This window comes from Chiloscyllium punctatum, chromosome 32 (assembly GCF_047496795.1).
Source record: "Chiloscyllium punctatum isolate Juve2018m chromosome 32, sChiPun1.3, whole genome shotgun sequence".
In the NCBI taxonomy this organism is placed as follows: Eukaryota; Metazoa; Chordata; class Chondrichthyes; order Orectolobiformes; family Hemiscylliidae; genus Chiloscyllium; species Chiloscyllium punctatum.
In genome coordinates, this window is record NC_092770.1 from 14,819,493 (window position 1) to 14,840,362 (window position 20,870).

Below are 20,870 nucleotides of genomic sequence, written 5' to 3' on the forward strand. Positions count from 1 at the left end.
ATTTTGCAAGTATTCAGTAAGGTAACTAGTTTCCCTTCTCAGGAAAAATGACAACAGCCTACCTTAATTGCTCCTGAACTACTGCATGTTGATAGGATTGTGTAATGCATACTAATGCCTTTTGTGGTTGAGTCTCAGTAGTTAACAGTTCTGACTCTTCAGTGGATGAGCACTAAAAGATTGTATGGAGCAGTTAAGCAAAAGTATACTTAGTAAGTAAACATTCTCCCACTTCAATATTTAAAGTCCTAAATATAGTGTTCTATGTCTCAAAGGATTTCTCAAACCCAAAAAGATTAGGGGCTATACCTGAGCTAAAACAGACCTATACCATACAAAATAATCATTAAAGTATAATGAGTGGCTGTACTTTCGATTTTAAAGATTCTCACGGCTGTTTATAAATTTATAAATGAAGCACACAACAGATTCAAAACCAAAACACTTACCTGTTGTAGTACAATCTAGTGAGCAAAATGTTTAAGACACCACTCTTCAAGTGGACATTTCAACAAATAATTCAAAATTCTATCATTATAATCAATGCCACAAATTAAAAAAGACATTGTATAGCAATTTCAAATTAAAGGCAACACTGCAGTTAGGACAGCTTTTCTACTTTATTACAAAGAGAAGAAGCTTTAATGTGGTCAGAAAATACAAGATTGATTTTTTTTTAATTTTTTTTCCTATGAAATGCTGCTGTTCAACCAGCCATTGTGAATTGTCTCAGTTCACTTCCTGAAGTCCCATCATGTTCAATTGGGTATGGATGTCCTTGGCTGCTGAAAATCTGGCCCTTAAGTGCACAGGGCGACACAGCGGTCCCCTGCTCAGCAGTTCCCGAAATGTCCTGTTTTCATGTATTGCATCCATGCACACCTCCGAAAAATGAGGTACAGCAGGGCAAATATTTTCCAAAATAGATGTCATATATATAATATATACACATTCGTACATACATATCTTTATTCATGTGATGTCCAAAAATTAAAAAAATGTACACTTTTATTACAAAATTGTAACAAAGACTGGACAGTGTTTTGCTCATTCTGGAAAGATGAAGCCCAGTGATACACAACCGTGGAAAATGTCCAGAGGTCGTGGCAATAACATTCACTTAAACAGTCAAATGTTCTTGCATTTAACTTGGCAGAAATGCCATTCAAAAACATTAGGGGTAGTAAAATGAACAAATCAAATGCAGGCTGCTTATCTTTCCAAATGAAATACAAGGAGGATCTTCACATAAAAATGCACTAAACATTTTTTTTTATTATTACCAGTAATGCTACAATGGACAATGCAAACTTTTTAAATTTTTACACTTTGGAAATTTAGCAATGAAAATGTTGTCGGTCCACTTGTCCTTCAGCAGAACAAAATCTGCCTCTAGGCTGAAATTATTTTGTGTGTCGTTTTTTAAACATACCCTGCTCAAAATAATAAAAAAAAACAAAAAAATACAAATTCAGTTGTGTTGGGCAGCACATAATTACTAAGGCAGGACTTCAAAATGTCGATCCATCCACATGAGCCAATTGCCAGATCCTCAAAGAATAAAAACCAGGATGCCTGAGCCACTTCGGTTTCTGCAGTTTGAGTATTGTGCTGAGACAGCCATACCCCATGAACAGTTAAAGTCTTTAGAAGGCTTGCTGAGCAGGGTTGTAGTTCAAAGATGACGGCAGATGAGGTCTCTCCTCTAGTTTATCATACTCCAGGTGGAACTCCTGAAATTGCAAAAAGAAACAAACAGTCAGCCATGTGGCAGCAAACATCCATTTAAAAGGAAAACAAGACGCAGCATACATCCTTAGATGCCAACATCAGTATATAGATATACAAAACCCAATTTAAATTTAAAGAATGCCACTGGTGAGGCAAACTTTAACGTGGAAGTAGTAGCTATAGAAAAAAAAGGTAGAAATTCTATCAAAAAGGACTACAGTTCTAAAATGTCTCATTAGTAGGGGCCCAATATCAGAAACATTTATATACAAAGACAAAGATTTTGGAGTTGTTTTGTGGAAATATGCAACTGATATAATTTGGCAACAATTTGGGCAGAGGATGATTTAGACACAATAAAGGAGGGATAATAAAGGACAGGGTACATGTGATGGTGTTTCAATTGTGGAAAAATTTTGGATGGTTCAAAGTGAGGCTGACAGCATTGTCAAAATAGGCAAGCCTGCTGCTCTCAAAACATATCCTAAGGTTTCAGCAATGTGGTGGCTGAAGTATGGGTAGAAGTGAACAATTTTATTGATGGAATTTGATAGCAGCTAGGTTGTTGTTGAATTAAAGAAAGTGATTTAATAACTTGTTAGAATAGCATAAGAGTGTGGTCATGGAGGGAAATGAAAAAATAAGGGAACAGAGTTTTGGTTGGAAACTGAAAATTATTTCTCTGGACTCTCCCATCACAAGCTGGAGAAAAGTTGCTGGAGGGTAAATAGTCTGAAAGTACAAAAATAGCAACTGGAGTTCATCAGCATCTATCAGGTGTCAGACTTAACCCAATGAAAGTACCTCAATGATATCTATTGAAGACAGAGCTTGAAAATGTGTTGCTGGAAAAGCGCAGCAGGTCAGGCAGCATCCAAGGAACAGGAGAATCGACGTTTCGGGCATCAGCCCTTCTTCAGGAAGGGCTGATGCCCGAAACGTCGATTCTCCTGTTCCTTGGATGCTGCCTGACCTGCTGCGCTTTTCCAGCAACACATTTTCAGCTCTGATCTCCAGCATCTGCAGTCCTCACTTTCTCCTCGAAGATCTATTGAAGACACCCAACTTCAGCAGCTAGATCCACTGCAGGAATAAGGTAATGCTATACCACCGCAAGTACTGTCTTTCGAATGCAATGTTCACCCACTCTCCCATCGAAAATTAGATCTTTTGAAAATTTCATTCATCAACCAAAGATGGTCAAAAATGGATCATCAAGCTATTTAACTCTATTTGTAGAATCTCAAGTAACTAGTTTTACTACATTTCCAAAGCACTATTTTGGCTAAAAGTACTTGGAATACTGAAGTCGTGAAAGACACTATATAAAATGAGTGTGAAAATCTATCAGTGGATGAAGTCTCAGATGTCCACCAAATAGATCGAAGAGTAACAATGAACAGATTTGAGGGAATCCTGAATATGGGCCTGGGGACAGGAAATAAAGCAACAAATTACAACATTTCAACCAGCTTAAGAAAACAGCTTGCATTTTATAGACATTATTAAATATCTCTGCATACATTCAATTTCTGAATTATTGGCATTCACCGCATACTCCATTGCAACAAAATAGTCCTCTTAGAAACTTTTGTTAAAATTAGTGATCTGTTCTGTCCTACTCACTACAACAACAAACACGATGATACATTGTAACAAGTACACATTATTCTTTGAATTAAAGCAAGCATTTGAGTAATTCTGAAGACATTTTGTCAAAGCTTTTCATCAGGACAATTCACTAGATATTAATTCAAGGGGAAAGCCAACATTTATATTGCATAAGAGTCTCTTTTCTCCTCTCATGAAGTATAAATGTTGACTTCCCCTTGAATTGGTATTCTTATGAATTGTCCTGATGAGTACATGATGAAAAGCTTTAATAAAATGTTGGTTCACAGAAAATTGAAATTCTGAGTCTCCTTGCTCTAAGAAAAATGCTGTGAAGCTTGAAAGGGTTCTGAAAAGATTTACAAGGATGTTGCTGGGATTGGAGAATTTGAGCAATTGGAGAGGTTGAACTGGCTGGGGCTTTTTTTCCCTATGGAGCGACAGAGGCTGAGGGGTGACTTTTATAGAGGTTTAAAAAAATCATGAAGGGTGTGGACAGGGCGAATAAACATGGTTTTTTTTCCCAGGGTAGCAGAGTCCAAAACCAGAGGGCATAGGCTTAAGGTGAGAGGGGAAAGATTTAAATGTGACCTCAGGGGCAACTTTTTCATGCAGAGGGTGGTGCATGTATGGAAAGAGTTGCCAGAGGAAGTGGGGAGGCTGGTACAATTACAACATTTAAAAGGCATCTGGATGTGTACATGAATAGGAAGGGCTTAGAGGAATATGGGCCAAACACTGGCAAATGGGACTAGATTAATTGAGAATATCTGGTCAGCATGGATGAGTTGGACCGAAAAGTCATTTTCCATGCTGTGTAACTCTGACTCCATTACTGTACTACCAAATGAAGTTTTGTTAGTATTGCATTTTAAAGATAATTCCATTGTACTAAAATGATGATTTTCCTTTCAAAATATCATGTATAATCACCAACATATGATTTTCTTGCCATTTTGGGGAGTTCATTCTATAGAGGGAAGGATTTTCAATGTGGTGAAAACTCAGTGGAACAGATGGTGTTTGGCATTAACAGTGATGGATTGATATTGCCACAGTGCTTGAATAAAGCAGTCAGAGTAGTTTTAAAAATGGTTTGTATTATCGCTTCAAATTGAACACAGATCCACAAATTACTACACAATGCTTTTAGGTAATCCAAAGCTACTTCATGGGAATCTGGAACTTGTGATCAGAAATTCATCGAAAAAGGAAAGACCTATAATTTCAGTAAACATTGGTTGACTGCACGTGCCTTCACTGATAAAGATCCAGTGCCTGAAGTATACTGCAACTGCCAACTCTGATTTATACCACTTGATCTGTAGAGAGCTGTCTCCTAGATTGAAGGCTACAGATATAATTCACACAACAGTCAAATTTTAAAAGAACTTTTGGTCTCAGAATTTTGTTTTCCTTAAACTCTAAAGATTTTCTAGTATTTTAATATGCAAACTATTTAATTCTAACTAATAGAGCTAATTGGAATAAAACTATTTCAATGGTTTGTGAAAACTTCAATAAATTATCCCTTTACTGCAAATATATACACAACTTTGAAAATGTGAATAAAAGGTGCTGAGTTATACTAGATGCTGGTATTGTTGTTTGATCAGTGAAACAAAAGTTTTGTATGACACTCCAATGCATTCTGAAGACTTACTCAGTAGCTGCCAAATTCCACAAAACTTTTCATTATCCTGCCAGCTGTTTATTACAAAACATTAATATTTTAGCATGGAGATCAGTTAGTTGACTACTGGAGAGTTGCAAAATGTTGTTATACTTTAACCAATCTAAAACTGAAGCTGTGCACAACTATATATCCTTTGAAAGAAAACTGATTCGCTCCCAACTTCTTTTCTGGGTAACAACAAATATATTGCACTTCCTAAATTGGGCAGGTGCTGAATGTGTGGTATAAATCAGCCTTTAAGATATTCTCATTATCATTACCAACATGTCAGCTTTCTTCTTTTGAACTGTATGGAATTTGCAGCACAATAGTTTAGTTTTCATTGGTCAGACACTGAAATTGGGGACTCATGTGAAAACAGTATGCTTGTAGGGACAGACAGCTATTTTTGCTTTGATTATATTGGGCATCTAGATTTTAAGTAATACTCTGGAGATCTGATCCTGGTGATTCAATCCATTTTCTGCTTTAAACGCAATATCAAAACTATGCCTCTAGCCAAAAGTCATTTGAGTAAGTCTTTTAGATAGTAACATGATCTGCATTTGACATGAAGTGCAAAACCCATTGTGTGACATTTAAGTAGTTTGAAATATGTCATCACAATCAGCATAAGTAAAATACTTAGCAATTACCTCCAAGTACAGCTGAATTTCTATTTTTATTTTTCAATATTTAGGTAAATAATTTGATGTTTTTAAAACTCTTTTGTGCTGTTCTGGAGTTGTTCTTGAACCTGGAGCTTCTGGTACCGAAGGTGATTGGCCACATTGTAATTATTGGCCTACTCCCCACAATAAGCTAACACAGTCAGATAAAGTTAAATTGCCTAGACAGGCTCAAGTGTTTTCTCTTCAATAAATCAGGATCAGGTAAGATTATGCAATCAGCCAGTGGCAAAAAACAAATAACTCCAAATTATCCCTCTCAATGAACAGAAGAATTTAAACATGGCTAGATTGGATTGGGATATCTGGTAGGCACGGACAAGTTGGACCAAAGGGTCTGTTTCCGTGCTGGACGTCTCTATAAGCCTAGATATAGATTCATAGAGTCAATGTGAAACAGGAGGATGGAGGAATCACATAAGAAAATTATGGAAACATTATTAAAAAGTTTGAAAGAAAAAGTAAAAATGCAATCTAAGTAATTAGTACCAACTTAAAAACAGAAATTGTTGCAGAACTTCAACAGGTCTGGTACCATCTATGGAGAGAAAGCAAAGTAAATGCTAACTCTGCTTACTCTCCACAGATGCTGCCAGACCTGCTGAGATTCTCCAGCAATTTGTTTTCGTTTTAGATTTCCAGCATCTGCAGTCTTTGTTTCATATTAACTTAAATATTGTTGAAACAAGATACACCTTGTAATAGATATCCATCTAGCACTCATCAGGATATTTATAAGAATATTAAAGTAAACGGGAATAATACTTTATAATGTATGAGAAGTGTTGGCAACTAGACTCTGATCAGCAGAGATATTGCCATGGAGACTGCATCAGTTAGATAGGAACATAGAAAATAGGAGAAGTAGGTAATTCAATATGATCATGTACTCTCATCCTCCTTCTCCCTTTATCCTTTGACTAATAAACAAAGCTTAGCAGTTGACTAAGTTGAAGCCAGGCATGTTGACTCTGGTCAAAACCTAACTGGTGCATTCTATTTGGCAGATGCAGTTCACTTGCCAAGAAATCTGCACTCTCTTCTCATTATATAATATTGCTCCCCTTAAAACTGGTATTCTTGCAAATGTGATAAATGCATGACCCAAACTTTATTAATTTGTCTTTTTCAGCAATACTAAAGTTCTGTTTAGTATCCTTACATAAAACTGAGCACAAGGGGGCAGATAAAATGGGTCTGGGTGAAATATGAATACAGACTATGTTCCATTAAACAGGTCTTGTTTAACTTGCAAAAATAACATTTATATCTTGTAGCCAACTATCAGTAGATTCATTGTAATATTGTCACTACAATTTAGCATGAAATGACACCGAATAAAAACAGGCTAATGTAATAAAATCAATTGACTAAAATCAGTTACTGCATAGCTACAGTAAGCCAATCACACCCTTCTACGCTGCACATTTGGGTCCAGTGTGCATGAGGTGAAGTCTTCAAAAAGGTAATAGCCTTGAGAGTACAGAAGGTGTTACAGCATTCAACAGTCTCAAGGGTTAAAACAACAGCACACAAATTTAGGCTATTTCAGCTATCTTTATTATTGAGAACCACAGACCAAATTTGCTGGGCAGAAAATACACAATGTTGTATACAAAACACATTGGTTGTTTCCAGCAAACAGATGATACGTAATCTCAAGGAAACATCAAGTTAGTAATTTATCTGGCTCCTTTACAATCAAATAATTTCTGTATTATATAAAATCAATTAGCGCATCAGCTCTTACTTTAGCAACCTTTCTCCAGTTAAGACAGTCAAAGAAATAGTATGTCCCCCTTTCATAGGTGTTGGTCTTTACTGTTGGCTCCATTCCTGGGGCCCTGGTGATCCAGACTCGCTCTTCTTTGTGGTACCTCCAGTCTCGGTTAAATCTACCATTTATAACAAGAAAAATATTGTGAGAAAAGACACAAGTATTAATTAAGTTAAACACATTCAACAAACAAACTGCTGCATGACAACTTTTTTTTAAAATTGTAAATAAGGATCAACAGAATTTAATGTCAGTTAGGCCACAGAAAATTTTCATTCAAATAAAGTGATACATTTAAAAAGGACATACAACTCTACTGCTGCAAGTAACTGCAAGACATCTCCTCCATTCATGTAGTATAGATAGAAAAGGAGGTCCTCTCCATAGCGGGCAAGTTTTATTGCAGCGAGCTGTAAAATAAATTATTGTTGATTTTTTATTTTACATTTCAAATATAATGCTTAAAACCTTACTTTTAAGATTTCAAATATTTCATGTACGTAAGTGGGCCAGGGTATCAACAAAAATTCTGCAACATGACTGTAAGCTTTGCATAGAGTCACAAAATATACAAATTATGTAATTTAGTACTCACACTCTGATTATGCCGTAATTGTTAATCTTTCAAGATGAATATCACCACACAATCGGCACAAAGTGCTGGCTGCTGCCAGCAAATACAACCCAACTAAAAAGGAAGTATAGCTGTCAATGCAGGAGTATATAATCATGCAATATGTTAAAAATCCTATTGGTGTACACTTTGTTTAGAAAAACAAGAAAAACTTGCATTTGTATAATGCTTTCCATAGCCATCAACATCTCAGTGTCTAAGACAATGTTATATGTTTGAACTGTAATCACTTGTAAATAGATGTCAATTTACAACAAGCTCCTGCAAATACTAATGTGGTATTAACCAGGTAATCTGTTTTTATGATGCCAGAGGGATATATTTTGGCCACAACGCTAGGTATAGTTGCCTGTTCCTCTTTGAAATGGTCATGGGATTTTTTATATCCAACCAAGGAGGCAGATGTGGCCTTGACTCAACATCGCATCCAAAGGAAAAATAAGATTACTTTGTGTTTCACTCTCTCTCTCGCACTTCTTTGATAGCATTTCATATTTTTAAATGGCAATGTCTATTCTTCTTTCACTAAACTCATCAGCTTCTGTACCACTGCCACTCTTTGGCCAAGCTCAAGCAATTAGCTAATTCGCCTAATGGATCCTTCTCTGAGACAGCGTCAATTTATATGTGATAATGCTTATGTGAAATGCATATATAATATATATATATTTCCTATGCTAATAGATTATCAATGGAAGTTATTGGAATTGGTCTATGTGAACTACTTGTGTTATGGTTACATTATTCCACCAATAGTGGCATTATACAGTGCTTCAGTTTTATCTCCTAGTGCCTCTACGTATACTGCAGAGAAACTGCTACACTCCAGTTTTGTTTTCTAAATTGCAGCAAGTTGTTTTACTTTACAGAATACTTATTATTAAGTTCATTCAGCTTAAATGTGGGCTGAATTAGATCTACAGGCTCACAATTTAACATCAACACAAGGCTTGTTTTGACTCCCTTTGTGAAACACCATGGGACTTGAACTAGATATAAAATAAGGTCTGTCAAATTGATTTCAAAGCAGTGATCTTCTCTTGCTTTAGATTTATACAAACCACAATAGCAAAAATTCAAATCTGAGAAGCAGAGTAATATGGATATTTATGACAATCGTTCAAGACATTATTGAACAGTTAATATGAAGAATCACACCTATTTCAGAAAGTAGTCTGAGGACAAAGTGTCTTTCACAACTCGTGCCAGGAGGCCTAGGCCATAGAGGTCAAAAATAACATACAAGTTGCACTGTCTGGACAAGATATGCAAGAGCAGGCGAAGTCAAAAAGAATTTGAACTCATATCTAGTTTGATTCGGATTTCTTAATACAGGTATGTATCCCTTTATCTGAGCATCCAAAAACCAAAAAGTTCTGAAAACCAAAGGTTTTCATGGAGCATGCAGCGTCAGTAACATCTGCATAACATAACAGGGTTTTCTTGGCAGGCGAAGGCTGCACACACTCGACCCACATGGCGGTGTGGCCCAGCACTCAGAAGTGACAGTTGTGTATTGTTTTTACTGTGCTAAATTGTTTAACTTTCAAGTGAAAATGTCAAAAAGAGTACATGCATGGCTAACAATAATATAAAGAAAAAGAAGCATCTGTCATTATCAATAACGCAAAAAGTGGAATATTACAGAAGCGTGATCGTAGTGTAGCTGTGCGGCATCTTACTGAAGAAAATGGTGTCGAAATTACCACTGTCTATGACTTGAAGTAACAGAAAAACAAGTTACTGAAGTTTTATAGTGACAGTGATGACCATCAACTAATGAAAAATAGGAAAACACTCAGGGCAAAAAATGAAGACCTTAACCATGTGTTGATGGAGTGGATTAAACAACAAAGAAATGAACGTATGTCACTGACTGGTTTGATGGTCATGAAGCAAACTCGAAAATACCAGAGAACTGAACATTAAAGGTGAATATCAATATTCAGAAGACTGGCTGCAGAAATTTAAGCAGCGTAATGGTGTGAAATACCTGAAAACCTGTGGCGAAAAGGCATCTACTGACTATGAAGCAGCTAAAAATTATGTTGGTGAATTTGCCAAGCTAATATCTGACAAAAGCCTTAGTCCTGAACAAATTTACAATGCTGATGAAACAGCTCTTTACTGGCCCTATGTCCCGAGAAATACATTAGCAAAGGCTAATGAGAGAGCACCAACGGGTTTTAAGGAAACTAAAGACAGATTAACTATTCTTGAGTGTGTCATTGCCAATTTCACCTTGTGTGTGCCCGCAGCAATGACTGGGAAAAGCAAACATCAGAGATGTCTTAAAGGTGTACACAATTTGCCTATGCATTATTATGCAAACAAGAAAGCATGGGTAACGTGAGAAATTTTTTCTGACAGGTTCAGTAAACACTTCGTACTAGCAGCACGAGCTCATTGCAGACAAGCTGGACTGGAAGAAAAAAAGTGTAAAATTTTATTGTTCCTTGACAACTGCTCTGCACATCCCCCTGCTGAACAGCTTGTAAAAAGTAATGTTTTTGATATTTACTTGGCCCCTAATGTGACATCGGTATTACAGCCTTGTGACCAAGGAATTATGTTCCATGAAGAGCAAGTATAAAGACTATTTTTTAAACAGTATGCTTGCTGCAGTCAACAGAGGGGTAGGAATTCAAGACTTCCTGAAAGAGTCTAGTCTTAAGGATGCCATTTACGCAGTTGCTAATGCTTGGAATGATGTTGATAAAGTAACATTAACAAACTCTGACCTACAATGATGTTTCTTGGAAATATACCTGCAGATGAAGAGTTTGAAGGATTTCTTTTCACTGAAGAAAAAAAGATAGCAAGCCTTGTTACTTACGCACAAAATTTATTGGACGCAAGCATAAATAAATTACATGAAGCTGACATCGAAGAAATACTGAACACTGACAATGATGTGCCTGCCGTGCATTCCTTAAGCGATGGGAACATTGCTGAAATGGTTTTAAATATGGGCTCCTGTACAGGTAAATGTGAGGATAGTAGTGATGATGACAATAAGTTAGTGAACACAATTGAAAAAGTCCCCATTGACGATATGGTGAAAATGTGTGATCAGTTAATTGCTGACCTTGAACAATGTTCATTTATCAGGGAGCAAGAGATTATGGCAATTTACTCAATCAAAGAGAAATTGCTTAGACAGAAACCTATGTTAATGAGACAGATGACACTTGAAGAAGCCTTTAAAACCGCCGCCTGCCATCGTGCTGAAGCTGTGTATGTTTAAGTTTTACCGAATGTTTTTATTGGAATGTTTTTTATGGAAATAAAATGTTGTTGAATATCTACAGTCAATGTATTTCATGAATTTGTATATATTACTCTATAAATAAGCTTTGTACGGTTCAGTTTTCCTGAATGTTTTTCTTGTAATTTGTTTATGGAAATAAAACGTTGTTGAATATTTATGGTCAACGTATTTCATTTATCAGTACACTACAAATAAAGTGTGGTAGTATTTCTAGTCTTTATTTATCCTGCTTAGTGTCAGTATTCATACGTTTTTGCTGCAGTACAGTATTTATGTTTGATTATGGGTTGCTGCCCTGCACCCTACAGGGGGCGCTACATTAGTTCCAAAAATCACAAAATTCCGATTTCTGCAAAGCAGCTGGTCCCGAGCATTTCAGATAAAGGGATGCATACCTGTACTGGGAAAACAAAATTAATTAAGAGCTACAAACAAGTCAGATTTTGGGCTCAAAATTAAATTCCAAGTTATTGGCATATTTACTTAAGGTGATAACACTAAAGGTGAATTTTGTCCTAAAATGTAGCACTCAGATTTATCAGCTGAATAGAAGGAATAAAGTGATTTAACTTGGAGTTTATAGACTATAGCAGTATATAAGCAGTCCTTGTTACCCCAGGATGTCCTAAGGCAATTTTAGACATTGATCTATAATCACCAATGAAATGTAGGCGAACAGGAAAGTTAACTTTTCAAACAGCAATAATGTAAACTAACCACTGTGCTTTTGGCAGTGCTAGCTACTGGTCAGGTTCCAGAAGAACTATCTTGCTGTCATCAAATCATTTCATATTAGTGACCAAGAAATTAATGAGTATCTTGCAACAAAGTGAAGTTAAAGGAGCAGAGATGAGTGTTTAAAAAGTTTATGTTGGAACAATGGTGAATTTAGGATGATCTGGAAGTCGTAAGAAATTGGGAAGAGTGAATATGAACTAATGGTGCCTGCTGTGGTCCAGCCAGTTGTACAATTTGTGGTCAAGACTATGTCTCATGTTTGCCTGGATGTGGCCCCCATCTCTATTTGTTTGAGGTCAAGGACAAAGTAGATTAAATGTCAAGCAAGTAGCCAGGGTGCAGAAACATTGTGGCAGATGGAGAACGAAAGACTAGGCAGTTGGGTGTTCATGCACTCCAGGTAGACTGTTGAGGGGGGAAAAAAAGGAAGAGAATTATGGGGAAAATTCAATTGGTACAGGAAAAAAAACTGATTAAACAAAGATTCCAAAGTGTTAGAAGTGAGACTCGGGTTTGAGAAATCCAGTCAGAGAGAGGCAATATATGTCACAACAGCTCAAAGTCCAGATGGAATGACAGATGTGCAAAGCTGGATCGACGATAATAGACAGATCCAGCACTTGTGGACAGAATTTCATTATACTGGTATCTGAAGTAAATGCAAGTAATCAGAGGAAAACAAAACTGCCAAGTTGACAAAAAAATCAGGCAAACAAGCTGTGAGCTAGTATATACTGACTAGACTTGTTTGATACTTTTAATCTGTCAGCTAATCAAGAAATCTCAACATAAATTAACCTTATGAACTTCGTGCCAATCTTGTATGTTAAGCATAAGGTTATTTTGTACGAGGTATGGCCAATCATGATATATTTAAACCGTTATACCAACAGGGTAATAAAGTCTGTTAATTACACATTCTCAAATTACATTGTGTACTCTTCAATGCTTATCCTTCACACTTAATTTTAAGGTGTACTAATGAAACAGAAAAATTGTTAAATGTTTTGTTTCCTTAAGTGAATTTGACAGCAAGGCTCAATTTGCAAATGTTAATAGATGGAAAATGCACAACTGATTCTTAAACATTGTACTACATCTATTGTAAAGTTAATCTACTCCATTTATAAATCAGTACAATAATCCTCAGCACCACTTCTGACATCATATTCCTGTATTCATGAAAAGTAAACATTCAGAACAATGTTGCCGGCAAAAGAAAAAAAAAGATTCTTGAATTCAACAGAATCTTTCACAAATAAGTCACTACAGAGCATGCTCAGGGTTAAAATGATTGAGCATGACTATTTCAAATGCTAGAATAATATTTCACAACACGGGAATGTGTTTCTTCCTTATAGAATAATCAGCATGTGTTACTTTTAAATTTCACATTAGACAACAAAATCTTCAATTACTAGTTTCACATCAGCCGTGTGACAGACTTCTCATCTCTCACCTGGAAGACTGCAGCCACAACAATCGTGAAAATCTTGATCAACTACTCTGTCATTCAGCATCAACCCTTTGCTCACTACTTGAGGAAGATCCTGTGAAACCACTGCCTTAAAATCACTCTTCTCTGTCCCCTCTATGTTGTTGTTGCAGTACCTACTATGTATTGAATGTACTGTATCAATTTTCTAAGAACATTTAACAGTATCCACAAGCTTCATGACATCTAAAAAGGAGGAGGAGAGCAGCACTGTCATATGAACAGGACCTTTTCAAATTCCTGTTTTGTCATTCTGCTTTGGAAAAATATTATCATTCCTTCATCCACACTGGATCAATATCTTGAAATTACTTGCTTATTATCACTAATGCGCCACCACAAGGGGAACTGCAGCAGTAGATGGACAATGAAAGCTGCTAGTGCCACTCTCATTCTGGGCAGAAACAGAATGAAACAGCCTCTACAAATTCACAGTTGTACCTTTTAATACACAGTTTATACCTAAATCTGTTTCATGTATGTTGGGTTTCCGAGGATAACATGTTATGTAAGTCATTTTTAACAAATGAAATGGCCAGGTGGCTCAGTGTTAGGCTGAGACACTTCACAGCCAAACATAATACAATTCTTTTTTTTGATTAGATTCCATACAGTGTGGAAACAGGCCCATCGGCCCAACTAGTCCACACTGACCCTCTCCAAAGAGTAACCCACCCATACCCATTTCCCTCTGACTAATGCACCTAACACTATGGGCAATTTAGCATGGCCAATTCATCTATCCTGCACGTCTCTGGATTGTGGGAGGAAACCGGAGTACCCGGAGGAAAGCCATGAAGACACGGGGAGAATGTGCAAACTCCACACAGACAGTTGCCCAAGGCTGGAATTGAACCTAGGACCCTGGTGCTGTGAGGCAACACTGCTAACCACTGAGACACAGTGTCGCCCAATTCTCTCACAATTCGCCCACATATTGGTCTGAATAACTGTGTGTGTTTTCCTATTCCTAGCCCTATCATTGACATCCATCCTAGTTCTTCTTTTAATCTCATCTATGATTAGCCAAATGCAGCCCACATTGGCGAATGAATAAAGGGTGTGCTTGCATTACTCAACTGCACAATGGATGTCCATTTACCAATCCAGCCACTGGGAACATGTGACACTATCATATATTTCTCAAGAAATTTCAACAAAGAATGGGCTCAAAATAATTAATCGACACACAAATATTGTGATTTTAGCAGCTTCAGTAGCTCAAGTTTTTGACACAGAATATATGACATTATCTACATCATTTAAAGTTAGTTTTTCCAGTATTTAATATGCTCACCTTGTCCCTAATGTGTATGTTTGTTAGATACTCTGAGGGAACATGAAAATCTGTGGAAGAAGATGAGTGTTGATCAGTTATTTTAAGTTGTATAAATTTTTAAAGGAATGAACAGAATAAAGATCCACTATATTGATAGTAATGATAAAATTGCCATTCTCACCAATATCTTGAGGTCGGCAGGGTGCTGATGCCCAAGGAGATGCAAATTTGGGGTAGAGATTTCTGTAAAATACTGATAATTAATCATACAGATTCTTGATCTAACAAAACAGTCGATTGCTGAATCACTGAACATGACCTGATAAGCCCTTATTGAGAAGTTACTCGAGTTGTACAGTCAAACATTTTTGAACAAAAAGGAGCACTACTCTCACATCTGCTAAACTGGAAAGAAAGAATCCAATGCTGAAGCAATTCCCTACAGTATCCACAGACAGATCTGTATTAATATTTTGCATGATATCCCACAGCAGCACATTCACACGTGACACAAGAGAGCATCCAAACCAGAACCAGGTCAATGCTTTTAGCATAGAAAACCATTTGTCATAAAATTACAGAACACATTACAATGAAAAATAACAAATTATGGTTAAACAAGATGAAATCCTTTGGACCATCATCTTGCAAAACAGCAAAAATAAATAAACTACACAGAAGATAAACCTCCAATCAAAAAGAACTCAAAGCTTCAAATGCAGTAAATAGCAAAATCTATATCTCAAACACCTAATCAACTATATTCCTAAAGTTTATGCAGTTTTCCAAAAAATAAGGAGTATCCAAGATGATACGAGGTCATGGTTCAGTGCAATTGTTCAGAAGACATACCCAACAGCAAGTATGATATTTCAGCAATTTAAAAGCTGTATATAAAGCTTTAAGATTTGAACCTGATAACATGTTTCAGGATGCTGGTGACTATCTCCATCAATTTAGTGATTTTGTTAGAACTTTTTTATCCATTGGACACCTACATACAATGTAACTTGTGACAGGTAAGAACTAAGGACATGGTTGGCAATTATCAGATCATGGGCTTTATTCTCTGAAAGTGAGCAAAGCTCACATTTGCTGCAGATCCATAAAAACATTTGAGAAGGGGCAAATTTTTAGTAAGTTTGTCAAATGACAGGAAAAATACAGCAATATGGTTTAAAGTCCAGAATGGTGTTTACTCTGGAGGAGAACTTGCAGACGCTGGTGTTTCATGTAAGCCCTTGGAGTTCTGGGTGGTTAATATAGCTGGTTTCTAAGGTTTGGCGAATTGCTGCACTGTATCTTATATATGTTCTCACTGCTGCCACTCTGAGCTGATTGTGAAGGGAATGTAATGGATGGGGGTGCCAATTAAGGCATGTGCTATTCCATCACCCTCCTCCTTATGCCTTGCAGACTGTGGACAGACTTGACAGTCAGAAGGTGAATTATTCACTATCAGTTTCTGACCTGCTACTGTAAAGACATGAATTGTATTGCTAGCCCAGTTAAAGTCTGGTCAATGGCAACCACAATGTTGATGATGGAGATTCAGCAATGGTAATGCTTTTAACCACCTCCTCTTGACATTCAGATTCTCTCTTGTTAGAAATGGTCATTAACTGTATGGTCAGAATGTTTCTTGCCACTGGACACCCTGAGCCTAAATGTTATTCAGGTCTGACTGCACACAGGTTTGGGCTGCTTCAGTATCTGAGCAATTGCATATGCTACTGTACACTGCAAACATCTTCAATTCTTATTTTACAATGCAGAGGAAGCCCTTCAAAATGCCGACAGTTCTGTGAGTAGTGTTACTTAAGCCACTCCCATTCTTGGTGATGAACATTGAAGTCTCCCAATAAGAATGCATTCCATGCCTCTGGTAACACCAGAGTGTTTCCAAGTGGTGTTCAACACTCGGGAAGCTGATTAGGAGCAAATGGTAACTCGTGTTTGACCGAATACATAGATGCTTTTTTTTAAGATGAGATTCCCCTACAGCGTGGAAACAGGCCCTTCGGCCCAACAAGTCCACACCAAACCTCCAAGTAACACACCCAGACCCATTTCTCTCTTACTAATATGCACCTAACACTATGCGCAATTTAGTATGGCCAATTCGACTGACCTGCACTTCTTTGGACTGTGGGAGGAAATCCATGCACACACAGGGAGAATGTGCAAACTCGAACGTGAGTCCCTGGCACTGAAGTAGCAGTGCTAACCACTGAGCCACTGTGCCACTTCATGTGATAAAGACATGTTGAGGACTCCCAAGGCCATCCTCCTAATTGTATACATGTCACCATCTCTGCTTGATCTGTACTGTTGCTAGGGACAAGACTGACCCAGCTACCAGGGTAGAGAAGTCTGAAACATTCGCTATGCTTCATGAGTATGGATACGCCAGGATGCCCTGACTAAAATTCTCCCAATTTTGAACAAAGTCTACAGACATTAGTAGGGAGGACTCTGCAAAGCCAACTGGGCGAGATGGGTCTTTGTAACTTTTGGCACCTACGTGAATGCTGGGTGGTCAGTTTAATTCTAATATTTTACTTTTCTGTAGCGATTTGATACAACTAAGTGGCCAAAGTCACTTTCAAGGGAAGATGGAAGATACAGGGAAGGAAGGCAGATTCCCTTCCATAAAAAGACATTAGTGAATCAGGTAGTTTTGCTTAATATCCTATAGCTTCATGGTCACTATTATTGACACTAGCTCTTTATTCCAGATAGTTTTGGATTCTTCTATTCTCCAACATTTTTTATTAGCATCAATTTATTGGTTTACATTCAATGTAAATTATTATATAAAACATTCAACTGAAAAGCTGCAAACTCATCTGGCAGTTTGCTTTTTTTAATTAAACATGTAAACAAATGATCTATGGAAAAATTACACACTGTCCTTTTTCCAAAGTATGCAATGATCTTAGCATAAGATTGGCAGAAGGTGGTAATGCTGCTTACTCTGGAGAGTTTAGGTTGAGGCCTAGTGTTGTTAAATCACTGCCTAACGCGAGATGTACCATGCCGGGATCAGTCTCTGCCGCTCGAATGAACGTTAAAAGTCCAATCATTCCAAACTGATCTGTTACCATTCCCGTAGGAATATTAGTGACTCGGCCTAAATAATAAGAAAAAACAACGTTAAGAAATGATCTTCCAATTGTATAGACTTCCAGAATTTGGAAATATTGTTGAATAAGAAGTTATAATTTTGATGCCGTATAGAACCACCCACCATCAGATAATACTTGGATCCCTTTTTTCTGCAGATTGTTGTTTTGCGTCGTTGAGCTCTTATCCCCAGGAAATTTGGGCCCGTCTGTACTAGATACATTTTTTCCTGGTGTATTCAGATTCTGTAATTGAAATTTTTGAAAAAAAGGTTAATAAACAGCTCAAAGAAAATCTGCAATTTTGGAATATTCACATATAAATTATAGTATTCCATAAGTGCTGTTAGATAAGAAGCTCTCGGATTCTAATCCAGTGACTGTGAAGTAACAGCATTAGATGCCAAAATCGGGATACTGCGAGGCTTGACACGACTGTGTTCAAGAACAAAAAACAAAGAAATTACAGCACAGCCACAGGCTCTTCGGCCCTCCAAGCCTGCGCCAATCCAGATCCACTATCTAAACCTGTCATGTATTTGCGAAAGATCTGTATCCCTCTGCTCTCTGCCCATGCATCTGTCTAGATACATCTTAAATGACGCAATTGTGCCCGCCCCTACCACCTCCACTGGCAACATGTTCCAGGCATTCACCACCATCTACATAAAGAGCTTTCCATGCACATCTCCCTTAAACTTTTTCCCTCTCACCTTGAACTCACGACCTCTAATAACTGAGTTCCCCACTCTGGGGAAAAAGCTTCTTGCTGTCCATCCTGTCTGCACCTCTCATGATTTTGTAGACCTCAATCAGGTCCCCCCAAACCTCAGTCTTTCTAATGAAAATAATTCTAATCCACTCAACCTCTCTTCACAGTTAGCACCTTCCATACAAGACAACATCCTGGTAATGCTCCTCTGCGCCCTCTCCAAAGCATCCACATCCTTTTAGTAATGTGGCGACCAGAACTGTATGCCGTATTCGAAACGTGGCAAAACCAATGCCCTATACAACTGTTACATGACCTGCCAACTGTTGTACTCAATACCCTGTCCCATAAAGAAAAGCATGCCATATGCCTTCTTGACCACTCTACCAACTGTGCTGCCAATCTCAGGGTATATTGGACCTGAACACTCAGATCTATCTGTATATCAATTTTCCCCAGGGCTTTTCTATTTAGCGTATAGTTCACTCTTGAATTGGATCTTCCAAAATGCATCACCTCGCACTTGTCTGAATTGAACTCCACCTCCCATTTCTCTACCCAACTCTCCAATCTACCTTTATTTTGCAGCATTCTCTGAAAATCCCCTTCACTATCTGCTACTCCATCAATCTTAGTCATCTGCATACTTGCTAATCAGACCACCTATACCTTCCTTTAGATCACAAACAACATTGGTTCCCTGTGGAACACCACTGGCCACAATTGTCCATTTTGAGCAACTCCCTTCCACTACTACTCTGTCTGTCCTGCTGCCCAGCCAATTCTCTATCCATCTAGCTAGTACACTCTGGACCCATGTGACTTCACTTTCTCCATCAACCTACCTTATCAAACAGCTTACTGAAGTCCATGTATATGACATCTATAGCCCTTCCCTCAATCAACTTTGTCACTTCCTCAAAAGAATTCTATTAAGTTGGTAAGACATGACATTCCCTGCACAAAACCATGTTCCCTATCACTGATTCTTCCAAATGTAAATAGATCCTATTCCTCAGTATCTTTTCTAGCAGCTTCCCTACCACTGACATCAGGCTCACCAGTCTGTAATTACCTGAATTATCCCAGCTACCCTTCTTAACAAGGGGACAACATTAGCAATTCTACAGTCTTCTGGGACCTCACCCGTGTTCAAGGATGCTGCAAAGATATCTGTTAAGGCCCCTGCTATTTCCTCTCTCGCTTCCCTCAGTAACCGGAGATAGATCCCATCTGGACGTGGGACTTGTCCACCTTAATCCACCCAACACTTCCTCCTTCCTTATGCCAACTTGACCTAGAGTAATGCATAATACCTTTGTCCTTTAACATGGTAGAAAACACAAGTTTTAGAGGTGTATTGATGAAAATTTGAGGAGTTGCTGCAGTATGTCTTGCATACTGCAGACACTAAAGCTACAACGTGCCAGGGCATAAGGATGTTGAATTTCATGGAAGGGTTGCAGAATACCCAATTTCTGACTTGTTCTAGTAGCTCCAGCATTTATGCTATGGTGATTGCGAGATGCTAACGGTGGGAGATTCAGTGATAGTGGCACCATTAAACACCAAAGGACAGTAGAAAGACCCTTTCTCAGCAAAGTTTGGTAAGAGACATACCATACACCAGTCCTAGTCTGGATGTTGCCCATATCTAGCTGCAAGTAAACTTTAACTGTTGCATTATAACTGTTTGTGAATTGTACAAACTAAGTAATAAAGCACCCATGAGTGTCTCTTAATGCAGCAAAAAGGCATTTAAGCACTGTTAATAAACTGTGTCACAGAGTTATTACTGTATAGTATGATGGAGGCCATGCCATGAAATGTACTCACTTGCTTTATTCCCTACACAGTCTATAGGTTAGATGTAGAGAAGATAATTCCACTCCCCTACAGAAGTCTAAAACTAAGGCCATAATTATTAGATAGATAGTTGCTAGATAACAGAAGTTGAGAATTGCTGAAGAAGAAAGACATTTTGTCAAAGACTTTCATCCTGCACTCATCAAGACAATTTAAAGAATTCCAATAAAAGGGGATAAACAACTGAATTGATAACTGTTGCATTCTCCATATCGATGCTTCTAACAATCAGCACTCTCCTCTCATACAATATATAAATGTTGGTTT

The 20,870-nt window shown here is 37.6% G+C and overlaps 1 protein-coding gene across 5 annotated transcripts in view; it reads right to left on the bottom strand.

Moving 5' to 3' along the window:
- Positions 1 to 601: 601 nt before the first annotated feature.
- Positions 602 to 20,870, bottom strand: part of cnot2 (CCR4-NOT transcription complex, subunit 2) — a 145,050-nt gene continuing 124,781 nt past the window's right edge. For all 5 annotated transcript variants that reach the window (XM_072551693.1, XM_072551692.1, XM_072551691.1 and 2 more), the window contains 7 exons: positions 18,151 to 18,271; positions 17,877 to 18,033; positions 15,082 to 15,143; positions 14,919 to 14,968; positions 7,793 to 7,893; positions 7,457 to 7,601; positions 602 to 1,733 (listed from right to left, as the gene is read on the bottom strand). In XM_072551693.1, the coding sequence (XP_072407794.1) occupies positions 1,647 to 1,733; positions 7,457 to 7,601; positions 7,793 to 7,893; positions 14,919 to 14,968; positions 15,082 to 15,143; positions 17,877 to 18,033; positions 18,151 to 18,271 (723 nt within the window). In that variant the 3' untranslated portion in view covers positions 602 to 1,646. The remainder of the gene's footprint in view (positions 1,734 to 7,456; positions 7,602 to 7,792; positions 7,894 to 14,918; positions 14,969 to 15,081; positions 15,144 to 17,876; positions 18,034 to 18,150; positions 18,272 to 20,870) is intronic.